Source organism: Mus caroli, chromosome 9 (genome assembly GCF_900094665.2).
Source record: "Mus caroli chromosome 9, CAROLI_EIJ_v1.1, whole genome shotgun sequence".
In the NCBI taxonomy this organism is placed as follows: domain Eukaryota; kingdom Metazoa; phylum Chordata; class Mammalia; order Rodentia; family Muridae; genus Mus; species Mus caroli.
Window position 1 is genome coordinate 119,078,290 of NC_034578.1, and position 18,235 is coordinate 119,096,524.

General features: G+C 42.2%; 1 protein-coding gene across 2 annotated transcripts in view; it reads left to right on the forward strand.

Moving 5' to 3' along the window:
- Ccr9 (C-C motif chemokine receptor 9) overlaps positions 1 to 17,926 on the forward strand; it is a 95,241-nt gene extending 77,315 nt beyond the window's left edge. The window contains exons 1-3 of one of the 2 annotated variants that reach the window (XM_021171718.1): positions 2,014 to 2,104; positions 9,366 to 9,410; positions 13,903 to 17,926. In XM_021171718.1, the coding sequence (XP_021027377.1) occupies positions 9,390 to 9,410; positions 13,903 to 14,991 (1,110 nt within the window). In that variant the 5' untranslated portion in view covers positions 2,014 to 2,104; positions 9,366 to 9,389 and the 3' untranslated portion in view covers positions 14,992 to 17,926. Of the gene's footprint in view, positions 1 to 2,013; positions 2,105 to 9,365; positions 9,411 to 13,902 lie in introns of those variants that run through there. The other variant, XM_021171719.1, reaches the window with a different exon arrangement.
- Positions 17,927 to 18,235: the final 309 nt, after the last annotated feature.

Consider the following 18,235-nt stretch of genomic DNA (forward strand, 5'->3'; position numbering starts at 1 on the left):
AGAAGGAGGAGAGCCAGACTGTCAGTGCATATGGAGAGGAGTGAACTGAAGCAGACTTTTCTTTTCTGCTAGAGACAACTCCAGAACACAGTTTATGAGAAGGAGCAAAAGAGGATCAGATGAGTCTATTGGCTTCAGCAGCAAGGCCAATGTCAGCTTCTGTTATAGATACTGGGACTTGTAGTTATTCCAGTTATTCACTAGAGACCATCAGTTACTGGTACAACAGCTGTCCTGGTTACTGAGGACACGGTGTTCTGCTTTCTAGAGCCCATCTTAGGCAGGATGAAAGGGGGATCACCAGCCTCCTACTGTCACCCAGTTCTGAATTCTAATGGCCAATGCAGAAGTCCAGCAAAGACACTGAAAGAATGGAGCTTTCCTTGCAAGGGATGGACCAAACTAGACAACTAAAGAGGCACCTCAGTGGCCCTGGGTTCCTTTGAGAGTCCAGAAACTCTCTCTGGGATGTCCTTGCCTTTTCCTGACTCCCCAGCCTCTTCAATATGTCCAAGAAGAGGGTTGTTGTGAGTGAGAGTAGGACCTCTTCAGAACATGTGGAGGAAGGGGTCTGACTTTTATTCCTCACTGCATCCATCTCCTTCCATCTTTGAACCACCTCTTCTGGCTTTCTGATGCACTTGCACTGGTTCCTTGCCATACTCTAACCCGGTGATGAGACAGGTCTCAGAGAAGAAAGTCTTAACAATTTTAGTCTCTTCCTCCAGAAGGCTTTACAGGCACAAGGCAAACAGCAAGTTCACTGCTATCTCTGCCTAAAGGTGGCCAGAAGGTCAGGGCCTAGAGCATGCTCTTCCTGCTGCTCCCTTCTTTTCTGTCAGTAATTGACACAGCATTGGACACTGTCAGAGACTGGTAGTACCATTGTAGACACTACTTATGCACATGAATGTGGGTTGAGGGAAGGGAATTTCTTGACTTATTCACACCATGGTTCCCTGGAGGCTGATGAATCAATTGCATCTTTCATTCTTACTACTCAGGTCTTTCAGCCTTTCCTATGCTTATTAACCTTTTGCCACTGAGATATAAATTAGGACAAATCATGAAATCTCTTTGTTCTGTACTAGGAGGGGGTGATTGCTAGGCTATATGTCTGGGAGTAACACTGCACTTAGTGCACAGGATGCTAAACACATCAAGAGGAAATTAGTCTTCTAGAATGAGCTGTGATTTGTATATTTCAAATATAAAAAGGAGTTTTAAAAATGATGACAACAGGGAATCTTTACTATAACTGTGGCCCTTTAAGAAGATATCACCTGTGAGTTTCTATAAAAAATATAACATTTGCATGTTGAGACTTTTCAAAACTTTACTGAAACACCTGTGATTCATAAAGACACTTTAGCTCTCAATGTTAATGTATGTGTAAAACTTTTCTGAATTTAAGGTGTCCTTGGTCCTTCATAATCTGTTCCAAGCTGCCTATCACATACAGAGCTTTCTGAGGTATCAGCATCCGCAGAGTGCTCTGCCATGTCATAAATGTTAGGCATCTGTACTATCCGTCATCTGTAGCAGCCATGGGTGCATGTGTTGAGTGTCACTGCAGAGGTGCTCCCCATTATAGTTTCCATTTCAGTGGGAACATTTGGCTGGTAGTTATAGAACTGGGCAACACAGGTCTCTCAAGGCCTCATCTTTATAAAGGACATATCTTGATAAACAGTATAGAGGTAGTACCTCACATATACTTGTTCTTATAAATGTCCTCTGGCCAGGACTCCCCATGTCTCTGGCTCCTGTATCAGGGGCCTAGGAAGACTCCTGTATCAGGGGCCTAGGAAGACTCTGTGTGTACATTGTCCACACTGAAGATTGTTAATCCTTAACCTTGGTGGTCCTTAGCTTTGCATTTCTGGCTGCAAATGATAGATGTGTGTTACTAGAATCTGCAGCAGGTGGCTCCCCACCCTTCTGGGTTACTCCACCAGTGACAACACAGGCAGAGGTGGCCTGGCTTCCTTTTTGGTGTGTTTTAGCGGATAGCTGTCTGCTCAGAACCCACAGAAGCCTACTCATCCCAGGCAGCTGCAGTGGTCCTCTCCCTACAGACCCAGACTCTGCACTTCCCCTCCTGGTGAGTAGATCATTCCCTTCTTCTGTGCCTTAGGCGTCACCTGTGTACTTGGCTTTATGCTGCCACCAATGCATCTATATCCCATGAGTGCACTCATCTGTTCAGATGTCATGTGTACCATGCCCTTTGCTAGAAAGTTCCAGTATGGCTCAGGTTTCTTGTAGGGTGAATGAAGAGGCTCCCTCTCGAAACACAGTGAAGGTCAAGCTCAATAGCATTGTTTGTGATTTGTACCATCAAGGGAGGAGAAACAGTGTTGGGACAGGTAGCAAGGGGCTTTCCAAAAGTCTGAGCAGGGTGACAACCTTGGGTCTGAGAGACTGCCCACAGAAAGGACTTTTATAGCAGAGAAACCTTGGGAACCAAAAACTTGACAGGAGTGCAGTAGACTATGGCTCATTAGACAATGAAGTGCTCAGTTGTTTAACTCCATGTCATAACTCTGTGCTCAGTACATGAGGTGTGGCCCAGGAAAGACAGACTAAAACATATATATTTATAAAACTATGTGTGGTGTGATTCCCTTCCCACTGGTATATGTTTATGTGCTATTAAAGGGATAGTACGAAGACATGGCTCAGAAATTTAACAATGGCTAAACTGGAAAGTGATACTTGACTTTGAATTTTTCCTCATTTATTTATAAAGAGAGAGAGAGAGAGAGAGAGTGAGTTTGAAGTTTTGGATCTTTTTGTGCATTGTGAAAATATTCTTTGTTGATCAGAAAAGAAGCCAACTTATTTTAAACGACCCATCTATAGAAAATTGGCATGCCCTTTCTTTTACAACATGTCCACATTCTTCCATTCTAAAAAAAAAATTTAAAGATTTATTATACTTTTAATTATGCATGTGCACATGTGAGAACAGGTGCTTGAAGCACTGATGACTGGTTGTGAGTCTTCTAACATAGCTGAAATTCATACTTAGGTCCTCTTCAAGACATGTATCATATCTGTTCTTAGTTGCTGAGCCATCTCTCCATGACCTCCACACTCTCATTCTTCAGTTCTTAACTAGCCTGCTCTATAGCCAGCCAGTAGGTCATGGCAACTGTTGCTGAGCTAATGATCTGGACCTGCAGGCAACCACTGCCAAGGGAATCTGTTTCTTTAGTCTCTTTGCCAAACAATTCAAAATAATGGTCATTCCAGCATTTGGAGTTCCAGAGCCATCTTCTTCCAATTTCTGTCCACTCTTATCAATACTGTAGGCTCATGCTCACAGGTCCCAGGGAAGTGAGCTCCTGACTCAGACTTTGTGAATAGGTCTGATGGTAGATGACTCAGAGTCCTAGAGCTACACACCACACACACACACACACACACACACACACACACACACACACTAAAAGATGATTCAACTCATGAGTAGCAAGTAGGACAAAGGTCAAAGTATAGACCTGGGTTCATAGCTCCTATTCACAGTGTGAGCTACTATGATTGGTAGTAGCACTGGACGTGATATAGGCAGTGACAAGCCATCTCTATCTGATTTTTCTGTTAGTTTCTTAAGGGAAACAGAATAGGAAAGTAATGGCAGAGTAAGGATAGTTTTAGACTGACCTACCTCATAGGCAGTTTTCACTTCTGTAGAACGAGCAGCTTTCCTCTGTCTCCTGGACATTATGCTTTCAGGTTTCATGTCTTAGCTGATGAGTTTTTCCTACCACAGAGCAATGTTCCTCACCTCATCCCATGATTCTACACCCTTCAGACCTCCAGGGTCAGCAAGAGTTACCTTCTTAGTGAAGCCCTTCTACTCATACCCTGGTGTTGAAGGGAGGATTCCCTTTTCCTCTTTCCCATAATCTCTCAGGACATTGCTTTTGTGCCATTTCCAGCCTTAACCTCCCCACTGAGCTTGCATGTGAGCTCCTTGGGGGTGTGAATTCTCACACATAGTGCTTACACCTAGCTAGTATGTAGCACACCTAGCCACTGCTGTGAGATGAAGGTGATCTCAGCTCTCACAAAGCCATATTCTGAACAGAGCATTTGCATAGCCTGCTTCTCCATTGTCCACGCAGTCCTGGGACCAGGAGGGACTGCCATTGCCCCTTTTCCCAACTGAGAAATCCAGGCTCTGAGAGGACACGTCTCTTGTTGCCAAGCCTCACTGACAGAAAGGATTAATCAAAGATAGAGGAGCTATGGTATCTGGTCCAGTGCTCTCCCAGTAGTCTGGCCTATCATCTAGATAGACTCTGCTGTCAGGAGGTCGTAAGGAGAGTGAAGAGCAGGTCAGTGTGGAGTTGACGCCTGCTCAGTCCTGGGAGTTTCGTGGTTCCTTCCCTCTCTGTGTGTTTTGTCATATGTGGGCTTTCCTAGTTCTTCTTCCCCTCCGGCCCCCATCCCTCCTCAAGTCGAGAAGAAAATGAAAGCTGGGTCTGTGACTAGCTGTGTAGAATACATTTGACCAGTGTCTGGACAAAGATTAAAGAGTGTAAAGTCCATGGCTGCCTGTAGTTCATGCACTACTTCAGGGAGGAGTGCGTGTTTGTTTTCTCCTTTGGTTCTCTTCAAATTTCCTGTGTGCCAGAAGTAAACTCATAATGGAAGAAAGAAGAATCTTTTAAGAAGCTAGTGCTGGATTTCCACCACAGCTGGAGCAGGCTTTAGAAGCAGATGTGTTGAGCAGAAGGACACTTGGCTGTTACGTCTTTTCCTTCCTTCTTTCTCTCTCTCTCCTCCTTTAAAAAAAACTGACAAGTTATTTTTATGATAGCTCTTACAATTTCACACACTTGATAAACATTCTAAAATGCACTACAAAATTTATAAGAAGGATCAAGTCTAATTTTTCACTGTTGATCATGGGTTAGGCTCTTTCAGAATGGCTTCTGTTCCAAGAATGGTACAAGTTCTTGTATATGTATTTTAAAGATCATAAAGCATAGTCTTGTACAATTTACATTTTAATCTAACAATTTTAGTGACTTTGTTTTTAATGGGCCTGGAGCATTTTTTCTTTTTAATTGGCTATGTATGTTTTGGAGTATGTATATCATAATGTGACCAGCTGCTATGTATTTAGGTTGTTTCCAGACTTTTGTTCTGCAAGAAAATGCTGCAGCATTGACAGAACAGCTGCTGAACAGCGGTATCCTGCCCTACACATTTTGATACTGTTTCACCCCCCCCCAAAGGCTAATAAATACCAACAGCTACACACTCTGTACCATGAAAGTTTCTTCATTCTTCTACCCATACCATTACTGTCTGTTGCTGTCTTCACCCTAAAACCTGCTGTAATCAAAACCACCTTCCTTTTCTGGCTTCTTTCTTTTGAAAAATGTATTAGGAATCATGTGCTCACTGTTCAAACTCTTCATTCAAGGAAAAGTCAAGTGACATAAGAGACTGATACTAGAAATCTATGGAATGACTTATGACTCATGCTCCTCAAAGCTGGTTGCTTAGTTAGGGGGTATTTTTCATTTAGTTCAAAAGCAATTTTTATCTCCAAAAGGTTGCTTTTTGTTGTTTTAAAAAACAAAATTCCCAGCCGTTTGATTTTACCAAATGGAGACTCAGGAGCTAGATGCTGTAATGAAAGCTGTAGCTCAGAGGCAGAGAAAGCACCCAGCTGACCTTCCTACTCTACTGACTTCCCAGAAGGAAAAATCTTTCTCTTTTGCCAAGCTGTCTTAAACACCCTTCAACTCAAAGACCTTCCTTTCTGTTTACTTATGTTCACTCCCTATCAGCTGGTTGCTTGCTCCACCTCTTGACCTATGGTTTACTCACCTCAAGTACTTGTTTACAGTAAACAGAAAGCTCTAGGGGTAAAAGCTCAGCCATAGTTAGAAACAGATTCTTACAGTTCAGTCTCAGGGATTCACAATGTGATCAAATATCCTGCAACAGCTTTTCATTTTGTGAGTGCATTCCTATCTTAAGATTGGCTTAGTTATATCTGAAATGTGACTGAACAGAAATCTATCCCCTCCAAAAGAGCAAAGAGGTTACTTTCAAACTTAAGAAGAAAGGAGAAGAGTATAATTTTTTTTTTTGAAAAGATGCATGCCTCATTTCTATCCATTCAGAAGTATTTCAAAGTAATTATAAACAGAAATTGGAGATAAGATACCAGATATCCAGAAGGAAAGCTTAAATGGTATGAGCCAGTTCCTGTTAGAAGCCATGCAGCCAGATTATTTAGGTAGGGAAGAATAAATAATAAGACAAAAATGCCATAATTTGATGAAAAGAAAAGGGATAAATAGATGTGCATATACTCACAGAAACAAAGCCGTGAAGGAAAATACATTGATATCAGTTTTTGGAGATGTAAATGTTTGGGCATTTTGCTTTTTTTCTCTCTCAACTTTTGTATATTTGCCAAATATTTAAGCATTTGAAAGATTTATAATTTGGTGTGTTTGTACCTGTGTCGTCTGTGTGGGAGTATGTACATGTGTGCAGATTCCTACAGAAATCAGAGGTATTGGCTCCTCCCAGAGTTGGAGTTACTAATGGTTGTGTGCTCCCCGATGTGAGTGCTAGGAACCAAACTCAGATCCTCTTTAAGAGTGTTATACAGCTGGTGAGATGGCTCAGTGGGTAAGAGCACCCGACTGCTCTTCTGAAGGTCTGGAGTTCAAATCCCAGCAACCACATGGTGGCTCACAACCATCCGTAATGAGATCTGGCTCCCTCTTCTGGAGGGTCTGAAGACAGCTACAGTGTACTTACATATAATAAATAAATAAATCTTAAAAAAAAAAAGAGTGTTATACAGTCTTAACCACTAAGCTATTTCTCTAGTTCCATAGAAACATATTTTTAAAAGAAAAGTAAAAACCAAAAACATTATGTTTAAAGAAAATATAAAGATTTCCTCCTAATTAAAAAAAAAAAGCAATCCCCCCCCCAAAAAAAAGATTTTTCTCAGCTACCACCAGATAGAGTAAAATCAATGAGGTTGTGACCCAAGCTGAACCCCACACTGACTCAGATTCAGGCCCCCTCCAGGCTTTCTTCTGCTTGGGGTCAATATCCAAGACATTTTTTTTCTCTATTTTTTTGTAACTTTTTCAGATCTAATTACAAACATACAGAAGACACAGAGCCGTGGTGTTTATCTGTTTATCTTCAGTATATCTATCCATTTATCTATGTAATCGAATTTTCTTTTTAGACAGGGTTTTGCTATATAGGCCAGCCTTCCCTCACAATTGGGTCCTTTCTCCAAGTGCTGGGATTACAGTGCTACATCACCACACTAGTCCTCTATTTCACTTTAAAACTGTGAATTTGTGTGGCCCCCTCACTTCCAAAGCACAGCACTAGGTAGGCAGTTCGGTGCTTTGGAGATCTGCTGTACGAAGGGCAGGAAAGGAAGTTCAGGCAGTTTGTTGTGGGTTTGCTAATAATGAAGGTGATTGATTGCTGTGCAAAAGAGAGGGAGGGAGGGAGGGAGGGAGGGAAGGAGGGAGAGGGAGGGAGGGGGAGAGAGAGAGAGAGAGAGAGAGAGAGAGAGAGAGAGAGAGAGAGAGAGAGAGAGAGAACCTTATTTTCCTTGTTACGTTGGCAACTTCTTTAAGCCCTAGTAACAATAACGACAAATAGCAAAAGGAAAAATGTGTTCTTGTACACCTATCTATCCCTGTGAAACCATCACAGCCATGGGTCTCCCTCCTCCCATTCAGACTTTCCCCCTCACCTTTGCATCCTGACTGCCCTCATGTTCTCCTCTTTCCAGGAAATCTCTGGTCTGCCTTTGCCACTGGAGGCTGGTCTGCATTATCTTGAATTTTATGTAAGTGAAAGCAAACAGTATATACTTTTAGATTTGTCTCCCTTACTCGGCATAAAATTCCTTTGAGACCAATCTGAGCTCCTGTGTGAGGTGGCCATTCATTTCTCCTGTTATGTAAATGTTCCAGCAACTTTTCCATTCATTACTAAATGTATAGTTTGGCTGTCACCAAAAAAGCTGGTGTGAAGAGTCATGTGCAAGTTGCAGTGGGACATATGGCTGCATTTTTTCCTTAGGTAATTTCTTAGGAATAGGATAATTGGTTGTATGGTAAGCATATATTTGGGTTGGGAGACATCTCAGTTGTTAAACTACTTGCTGTGGAAGCGCGAGGACTCATTTGGATCCGCAGCACCATAGAAGCCAAGTACAGTAGTGATGTCTATAAGCCCAGCTCTGAAGGGGTATAGACTGGCTGATCTCTGAGTGAGAGGTTCTGCCATAACAAAACAAACAAACAAGAAAAAAGCAAAAGCAAAGAAACAAGGTGGGTGCTAGAGAGATGACCCAGCAGTTAAAAGTATTGGTGGGTGCTCTTCCAGAGGATCTGGGTTCAATTCCAAAGCCAGGGGATCTGATGCCCTCTTCTGGTCTTTTCTGGAATTATGCACGTATCTGGTGCAGTCCTATCAATAGGCAAACACAAATATGCATTAGAGAGAGAGAGAGAGAGAGAGAGAGAGAGAGAGAGAGAGAGAGAGAGAGAGAAGAGAGAAGAGAGAAGAGAGGCTTTCTGTTGACTTTTGGCCTTCACACACACACACACACACACACACACACACACGTAATCTGACAAACTGTTTTCTAGAATTGTTGTATCTCATTCTGTGTCATGAAGTCAGGCAGTGTGAAAAGGAAAGCCACAGGAAAAGAAGCAGCAGAACACACTGGATTCATGGAGCAGGTCTTCTAGCACCGAGATGTGTAGTGCTGACTGAGGGGTGGGGTGGAGGCATTGGCCAGGCACAGAGCCCTCTTCAAAGGAGTCCAGCTCTGGGTTTCTCTCCCAGGCTGGGTGCCTAGACACTCCTCTTAAGGGAGCTCTGACCTGGTATTGCTAGCTTACCAGGCTATATTGCTCAGGCAATATAATAAAGTGGGGGTGGAGAGAGAAGGAGTCATTCTCAGACCTTACAGAAGTTGAACCAGGAAGAAATGAACTATGGCAGAAGGATGGGCTGGAGACTACCTAAGAGGTTCATCATTCACAGATGCAAGTTGTGTGAAATACCTACGTTAAAAGAAATTAAGCATTAAACCCTGTGTCTATTACAGTAAAGAAGTAAGCAGTCACTCAGGAACTGTTGCTTTCATTCTATATTTTCAATAATATTCTGATATGCTGCTACAATCCGAAAAGGAACATGCATTTTAATACATACTTTCTTGTGATTTTTATCACAAACAAGTTTAATGTTGAATCTCCACCTTTGGTTTTTGGTTCCCAAAGTGCATCTGTAAATTTTTCTTCTTTCTGATTTTTACCCTTTCTTTCTAGAAGCTGATTCGCGTCCGACCCACCATGACACCCACAGAACTTACAGTGAGTATAGTCATGACCTCAGGTGCCTCAGAACACTTACTCTCTCTCCCTGGGCCTCCCTGCATGGGGCTATGGGAAGGAATCTGCTGTGGGGATGGAGTTTCCTCCAGGCTAAGAGCTCTGTCAGGAGTTCCCATCACTGTACAGGATGTTTCTGGCTATATCTACTCTCTTTGTAAACAAAGTAAGCATTGGGAGGGGCATGCTGTAAATACAGAAAACTTAAAATTTAAATTTTATTAATAGCAGAGGAGTTTTGTGCTCTTTGACTATGATAGGCTTTGCCCCATATGTTTTCTGATGCTCACACAAAGGAAAGAGAGGACCCACTTGTTTTGTTAATAAAAGCCTTGTGGTGGAGAAGTACTTGCCTTTCTCTCATAACCACTCAGCTCTTTCAAAAGCTGATAGTGGTATTTTCCTGAGAGGCTAAGAATGGAACCAAGTTAAGCAGGTCAAAGAAATCATTGTCTGGATTCCTTTAAAACACACACACACACACACAGACACACACACACAGACACACACACACAGACACACACACACAGACACACACACAGACACACACACACAGACACACACACAGACACACACACAGACACACACACAGACACACACACACAGACACACACAGACAGACACAGACACACACAGACACACACACACACACAGACAGACAGACACACAATGCAATTAAGCATAGGCTGAATTGATTCTAGAATCAAATCTAAGCACCTTGCAATATTTGAAGGCTTTCATTTTGCTTCTGTAAAAGGGAAAATATGTTTTACGTGTAGAAAATGGAAACTAAGCCACCTCAGTGGAGCGAACAGATTTTCCTTCAAAGTACCTTGTAGGTTCCTAAGACCTACAGAATGTGGTGGCCAAATTAGGGTGTCAATAAAATTATTTATGTCACTCCAATATGTCCTTAGCATTGTCTGGGAATATTTATATGATTGTACATACTGTTAATCTGATCCTAGTAAGGCGAGGAGGCAACCTTGATTTTCTCTGCAGTAGAATTTGGCTCTTGGCCTCTGAGGCTGAGAGACCAATGTTGAGCAGGCTTCTTCTGAGATGTCTGTCTCTTGGTTTCTCATTTGCGATTTCGGAAAATAGCTAAACATGAAAAGGCAGCCTAAATAAAAGGTGTGCCTCCCAACAGTGATGACCCTCCATGGTCAGAGAAGTCCTGATGGACCACTGAAGCCAGGTGCTGCATATGCTGCCAGCCCCTGTTACTGACCAGGAAGCTGAGACTGGGAGAGGTGATGGAGGGTTCAAGGTCTGAAGCAAATTAGAGTACAAGTGAGGAATATAGGTATTTTAATCACCAAGCCATCTTTCCAGCAGGCAATGGGTCCTGTAATCCTAGCCCAATAAAAAGCCTGGCTCCCTATCCTCCTCTTCAGGCATGCTGAGATGTTTGTCATTCCTCTTTGTATTCCAGCTTCTTGCAGAAGGCATTCAGCTTTCTCTGTGTTTGTGCAGGGACCCACCTTTCCTATCTTACTCAATTGCATGGGTCCTCCAGGATGCCCACTCGCTTGCTCCTCTCACTTCTCACCAGAGACCAGAACACATCTTGAACTGACCCTTCTCTTATGCACTTTTTCCTCATCCTTCCTTCCTTCTCTTGACCCCTTACTCATAGTGCCATTAAAATCTGCACATGTCCTGGGATAATTACATTTGTGAATGTGTGTGCCCTGGAGAAATGTCCCCATGGCTTGTGTGGAGGGGTTTGCTATTTGCTTTCAAGCCTTGGGATAATTTAAGAGTCTATTAAAGTTATTTTGAAAATACTTAAAACAAACAAACAAACAAACAGAAAAGTAAGAAAACCACCCCCCCCCAAACCCTGAACAACAAAACTCCACAAAAGCAGTTTCATTTCACCTCTATGTGAACTGCTAATTATCTTTGCTCATCTTCATAGTTTAACTGACATCCCTCCAAAATGTTATCTTTCCACCTGTAAGTCTTCCAACATTCTGGTTCTGGGTCTAGGTGCTCTATAGTCTAATTCTATCCCCAAAGCTTTTCCTTCAAAGTCTACTCAGGCCCCTCATCTGACAGCTTGGCTTTCCAGGGAGCTGAGACTTTTCACCTGGTCCCATGTCCAGTGTTGGCAGGACTTTTCTGGCACCAGAAATGGTTCCTTCTGATGCTGGGCTTTCAGATGATTGCATGGATAGAGAGTAAGTCTTAATTTAAATGAAGAATTTGTGTCTCAGACCTGGGGACCAATATATTTAAAACACAGAGAAGAGCTTTGTTGAGCTTTTCACAATAATGAGCTCTTTCTTAAGGAGCCATCCCAGGACGCCCATGATGCCTCCTGCTGTTTCCTACCAGTCAGGGTCCAAGCAGGTTGGATTTAGTGGTATGAGCTTCAGAATTCTGGAGGCATTAGCCTCCTACTATGTACTACTTTTTATCAGATCATTCAGTATGTTCTGGTATCTATCTAATACACACATACATGTGTGCATACACACATACATGTGTGCATACACACATACAGAGATAATATTCCATACTCAAATAAGTAAAGGAAACATTGCTAAGGAAAAAAATTTAAGGAAATCTCAAGAGCATTTTAATGTGCCAATATGCAATTAAAATAAAAAAAAGTTTTATGGAATTCTTTCCAGAGATGAATCTGCTTCGGATAATTGTGACTTTCAAAGATGAAAATGTAATATGCAGATTCTTCAGTATTCAACAACTGCGGGGGCTGGGAAAGGTTGGTTGGCCATCAGAAGCATATGGGAATTATATAGCACAGCTAATGAAAAGTGATGGAATTTTATTATTCAATACCAATATGTATGTACATAAACTAATCAATTACCCTTACATATTTACTAATATTAACTACTTAAAGTAAAAAAAAAACACCTCACATAGATTGTCTAGTTCTAATACAGACAGGCAACTTGAAAAATTATTGCACTTGTCTCAGGGAAAAGAAATACTATGAGATTGTCCTCTCACAAAAGAAATGCAGAGAATGTGCTTCAGGGCAAGACACTGGTAACTAAGAGTCTCTGTGAAATTATAAAGCCTAAAGGAAGCCCCAAAGAGGAGATAATAGGAGGTGAGCTTATGTGGACATGGGATGGAGGCTTCAATAATGCAAGTTATCTTGCTCTGGACCTTGCACCCTCCCTCCTACACCAACTATCTACCCACTCAGGTTTCATCCATCCCCTTCTCTAGCTGTGGTACCCACAAGAAGTACATTGACACATTAGCATATATGTGTAGATATGTTTATGCATGTGTGTTTGTGTGCATGAGTGTGTAGATGAGCATGTGAGCAGGAGGGTGGGCATGCTGAGGCATATGAGAGTGTGCAATATATGTGTGCCCCATGTATGTGACTGTATGTCCCAGTCAGAACCAGTTCCCTGAGTGTGTGACAGTTGTGATCACATGGGATTCAGGTGTTTAAGAATGTTTACACTTGAATTAATGTTCACTGTCTTGAAAAATGTAATACCTTTTTCCAACAAGGGTCCTAGGAAACTCTACAGCACTCACATTTATGTGTGCAATTGAGAGTGTCACCATGTGTGTGCCGATGAGTGTTTATACTTGTGGAGCTCTCAGGACACTCAAAGGTGCTGTGACTACAGTAGATTAAGGGGCTTCTGCTGACATTTTTATATTTGCAGATGTTGAATAGTTGGGGAAAGGACTGTCACATGTCACAGTCACTCACACAGTTCAAGTAAATGCCCATTGTGGTCCAAAAGCTCTCTTTCCTATCATATCAGAATACTTGTCATCTACACTGTGAGTGTTCATTTGCTTCTCTGTATCTTATACAAATAAGTTAAGTTCTATGAAAGTAGAAACCAGACTTGATTACCTGGTATCTTTAGCAGATATTACAGTAACTACTTTCAGATGGATAGTTAACATTTACTAAATAAACATTTCTTTCATTGATTAATTTCTATTGTTTTAACCAAACACTTTACTTAGGGTTACATATAAAGAAATTTCTTCAGTTACAGCTTGGGAGGCTGAAGGTCTAAGATTGGGCAGCCTTATCTGGTCAACTTCTGGTACAGGTCTCCTGGCTACAGTATGGCAGAAAACAACAACAACAAAAAAAGAAATATATAGCCATATGGCAAGATAGGAAGTCAGAGAAATTTGAGGGCCAGGCTCCCCCTCTTTTATGACAACAGGTTATTGTAGGAACTGGGATACCAAGAAAAGTCATTAATGTCTTCTATGGGAGTGTACCATTACATAACCAACAGTAAGCCCCACTTCAAATCATGACACTGGGTGACTAGTATTTTATAAACTTTACATGCTCAAGCCAAACTATATCAGAGCACAGTCCTCCTACCAACACATATGCTCCTCTTGCTTTATCATAGAGCTTTGGGTCAGTTTATCCTATCTACCATCAGACCTGATCACTCAAAAGTTATCCTTGACTGAATGCTATCCATATTCCTTACAGAGCCTTATTCCTGGCATGTTTGATGACTTCAGCTATGACTCCACTGCTTCCACAGATGACTACATGAATTTGAATTTCAGTAGCTTCTTCTGTAAGAAAAATAATGTCAGGCAGTTTGCAAGCCATTTTCTTCCACCTCTGTACTGGCTTGTGTTCATTGTGGGCACCCTGGGCAACAGCCTGGTCATCCTTGTCTACTGGTATTGCACAAGAGTGAAGACCATGACTGACATGTTCCTTTTGAATTTAGCCATTGCTGATCTGCTCTTTCTTGCCACTCTTCCCTTCTGGGCCATTGCTGCTGCTGGTCAGTGGATGTTCCAGACCTTCATGTGCAAGGTTGTGAACAGCATGTACAAGATGAACTTCTACAGCTGTGTGCTTCTCATCATGTGCATCAGTGTGGACAGATACATTGCCATTGTACAGGCCATGAAGGCTCAGGTCTGGAGGCAGAAAAGGCTGCTATACAGCAAGATGGTCTGCATTACCATCTGGGTGATAGCAGCTGTGCTCTGCACCCCAGAAATCCTGTACAGTCAAGTCAGTGGGGAATCTGGTATTGCCACATGTACCATGGTCTACCCTAAGGATAAGAATGCCAAGCTAAAGTCAGCTGTCTTGATCCTGAAGGTCACCTTGGGGTTTTTCCTCCCCTTCATGGTCATGGCCTTCTGCTACACCATCATCATTCATACCTTGGTACAGGCCAAGAAGTCATCCAAGCACAAGGCCCTCAAGGTGACCATCACGGTCCTCACTGTCTTCATTATGTCTCAGTTCCCCTACAACTCCATTCTTGTAGTGCAGGCTGTTGATGCTTACGCCATGTTCATCTCCAACTGCACTATTTCCACCAATATTGACATCTGCTTCCAGGTTACTCAGACTATTGCATTCTTCCACAGTTGTCTGAACCCAGTTCTCTATGTTTTTGTTGGCGAGAGATTCCGAAGGGATCTGGTGAAGACCCTGAAGAACCTGGGATGCATTAGCCAGGCCCAGTGGGTTTCATTCACAAGGAGAGAGGGTAGCTTGAAGCTTTCTTCTATGCTACTGGAGACAACTTCGGGGGCTCTCTCCCTATGAGATAACTTCTCACAGGGCATATGGTCCTTTTTGGAAATAATGAGATATATAGACACAACACAGTCTAAAGAGACAGTAAATAGTAAGAAAACTGGGGGTGGGGGGCAGGAAAAACAAAACAAACAATCTGGGATGAGCCTAAACAACTTTTTATCATGTTCAGTCAGAATCTATCAAAGTTTCCAAAACTGAGCACTCCAGAAGCGCAGCAGCTGGTTTTTGGTTATAGTAACTGCAGTTCTGAGGAGGACAGCCCAGCCTTGCACATGCTGATCATCAGTGCAGCTGGGTTTTGGAGGTAGAGTTTCTTTAGTGCTCCCAGTTTCTGTTACTTTAGATCTGGTGCTACTCCTCTTTAGAGGTGACAGAACACTGGCTGCCACCATGGTCCCCCCTCACAGCCCCCCCAAAAGGCTTATTGATATCCACCTCAGGATCTTTTCTCTATAGTCCTACTGGTGAGAAGACTGTTTGTATGTCTCATTACCTACAGATTTTATTTTATTTTCTAAATCTAGAATACACTCAAACATTCTGAGGTTGAATGCCATTCTGATTGATCTCTTTGATCTCTCTTGAGCCAGGGAGAAAGAAGCACTGTCCCTAGTTTGGAGCCACCTGTCAGACAGATTGGTCAGCCAATGTACAGCTGACCACATCACATTACCTGGAGTCTTGCTCCCAATCCACTTCTGTGTCAGGCAGAAGATGCCATGTCCAAACCTAGCTGCAAGCACAAACTAGGAAAGGATCTAGCCTGTTCCCTGGTGTGGCCCTCACAGAATTAAGCTGGAGAATATGTTAGGATGGTGGGAACCTAGCCTTTGGGACTTCCTCAGGCAAGAGGCACTTGCTACAGGTTCTCCCATCTCCTTGCCAGTGACATGGCCTTTCCTTCTGAGGCTCCCTGCTACCTCCACTTTCCTTACTCTGTAGTCTCAACAGTTTACAACCTTAAATTTTAGATTAAGAAGAACTGGTGGGTTGGGCATGGTAGTGTACACCTTTAATCCCAGTACTTGGGAGGCAGAGGCAGAATGATCTCTGTGAGTTCAAGGTCAGCCTAGTCTACAAATTGAGTCCAGGACAGCCAGAGAAACATCAACAAAACAAAACAAAACAAAACAAAACAAAAAAACCCAACAACCAACCAACCAACCAATCAAGTAAAAAAACAAAGGGTCGGAGAGATGGCTCAGTGGTTAATTCTCAACCAGGGTTCAATTCCCAACACCTACATGGCAGCTCAAAACTGTCTTCAACACCAGTTCCAGAGGATCTGATAGTCTCACACAGACATACAAGCAGGCAAAACACCAATGCACATGAAATAAAAATAAAATGAAAAAGAAAAATATGTAATATAATTTACCTTCCACCTATGTTTTTAATTACTTGATAAATTTATCACATTGGAAAAAAATCATTGCTTATCTTTAAATGTGTTTTATAATGTTTAGTTACAAATGTTCTTCACTTGCTATTTGTTTTACCATTTCTCAATATTGTATTTGTGAATTGTGAACAATTAAAGATTAGATAGAAATACAGTAATTGTAAAAGGTAAGGCTGGTAAATCTTTACCCCATCAAGCCAATTAAGTTTTTTTTTCTCTTTCTGACTTCCTTCATCTTTCACATACATATTAAGACACAAAGTGAACATTTCTGGGAAGGTCAGCAGGTAGTTTAGCAGAAAGAGATAAATGAGCCCCAAATATGACATGCACGGCTTCCAAAACCAAGGTCAGTATAAGGTCAGAGACATCTGAATCTTTGACTCATTTCTAGGAGATCCAGATGTCTGCCCTGTTGAGAAACTTGGACGAATGAGCAAGAAGTATAAGCTATACTGTCTTAGTTACTGTTGTATTATTTTGAAGAAACACCATGAGAGACAACTTATAGGAAAAAGCATTTGATTAGGAGAGTCACTTGTAGTTTCAGAGAGTTAGTTCATGATCATCATTGTGGGGAGCGTGGTGGTAGGCAAGGATGACACTGAGAGCTTATGCTTGATCCACAGATATGCAGTAGAGTGAGATTGGGCCTGGTGTGGGTTTCTGAAACATCAAAACCTGCCCTCAGTGACACACCTCCTCTATCAAGGCCACACCCCCTAATCCTTACTAAGCAGTCCACCTACTGCAGACCAAGCATTTAAATATATGACTCTGTGAGGGCCATTCTCATTCAGATCCCAACAAAGACCTACCCAGCCACAGCATTGCATTACACATTCAGACTACAACACACACCTACACAGTCACAGCACTACACATTTAGACTACAACATATGCCTATAAGTCACAGCACTACACAGGTGGCATTTTGTTTGCTCTTGAATGCTCATTTGATGTAGTTCTAACGTTTTGTCCTGGAATCATAATGGTGCTGAAGGCGAGAGGCAGAGAGAGAAGCAGGGTGAACCTTCAATGTATTTGCTTAATTTATATGCTTGCCAAGAATTACTTACCTAAAGGACCCTATGACAGAGACTTAGTGGGTGTTGAAGGTAAGTGCACATTAATTAGAAAATAATTCCAAGCTTTCCCTCCTGTGGTTTGTGATGGGGAGTTTGGGAACACCACAGGAAACACAGGCTTTGTACAATATCTAATGAAATAATTGCACTTAGTTTTAAGAAGCTCTTGGAAGTCTGGGAGATGCTTAGCTCTGGATTGAGTGACAGAACCTGTTTCAAAAATTAAGGTAAAGGAGCAGAGAGCCCTTTCAGATGCTCCAGGTTCAATTCCCAGAACCCATACGGTGGTTACAGCTGTCTGTAACTCAAGTTCCAAGGGATCCAGCATCCTCTTCTGGCTTCCATGGGCACCAGACACATGTGGTACACATAAATACATACAGGAAAAACGCAATATTAAAAAAAGATAATTCAGAGAGCATTGAAGGAAGACACCTGATATCAACCTCTGGCCTCCACAGGTACACATAGACATGCACCAATGACGAGGATCTTTATGGCACAGTATTTCTTTTAGTCCTTTTGTTCCGAACTTACTGTTTCATACAGTGGGGGATGATAATGATGAAGATGAAGAGTTCCTTACCCTCACGGGAGTGCCTAAGAGTTACAGAAAATGTGAATGATCCAAGCAGCAAGCACAAGAAAATCTAGGCAAGGGAAGATTGGAGGAAGGGAACAGGACATATGCTGGGGGGTGGGATTCTCAAGGGATGGGGTCCTTGGTCATCTAAAATGAGCACCAATTTAGGAACAGTGT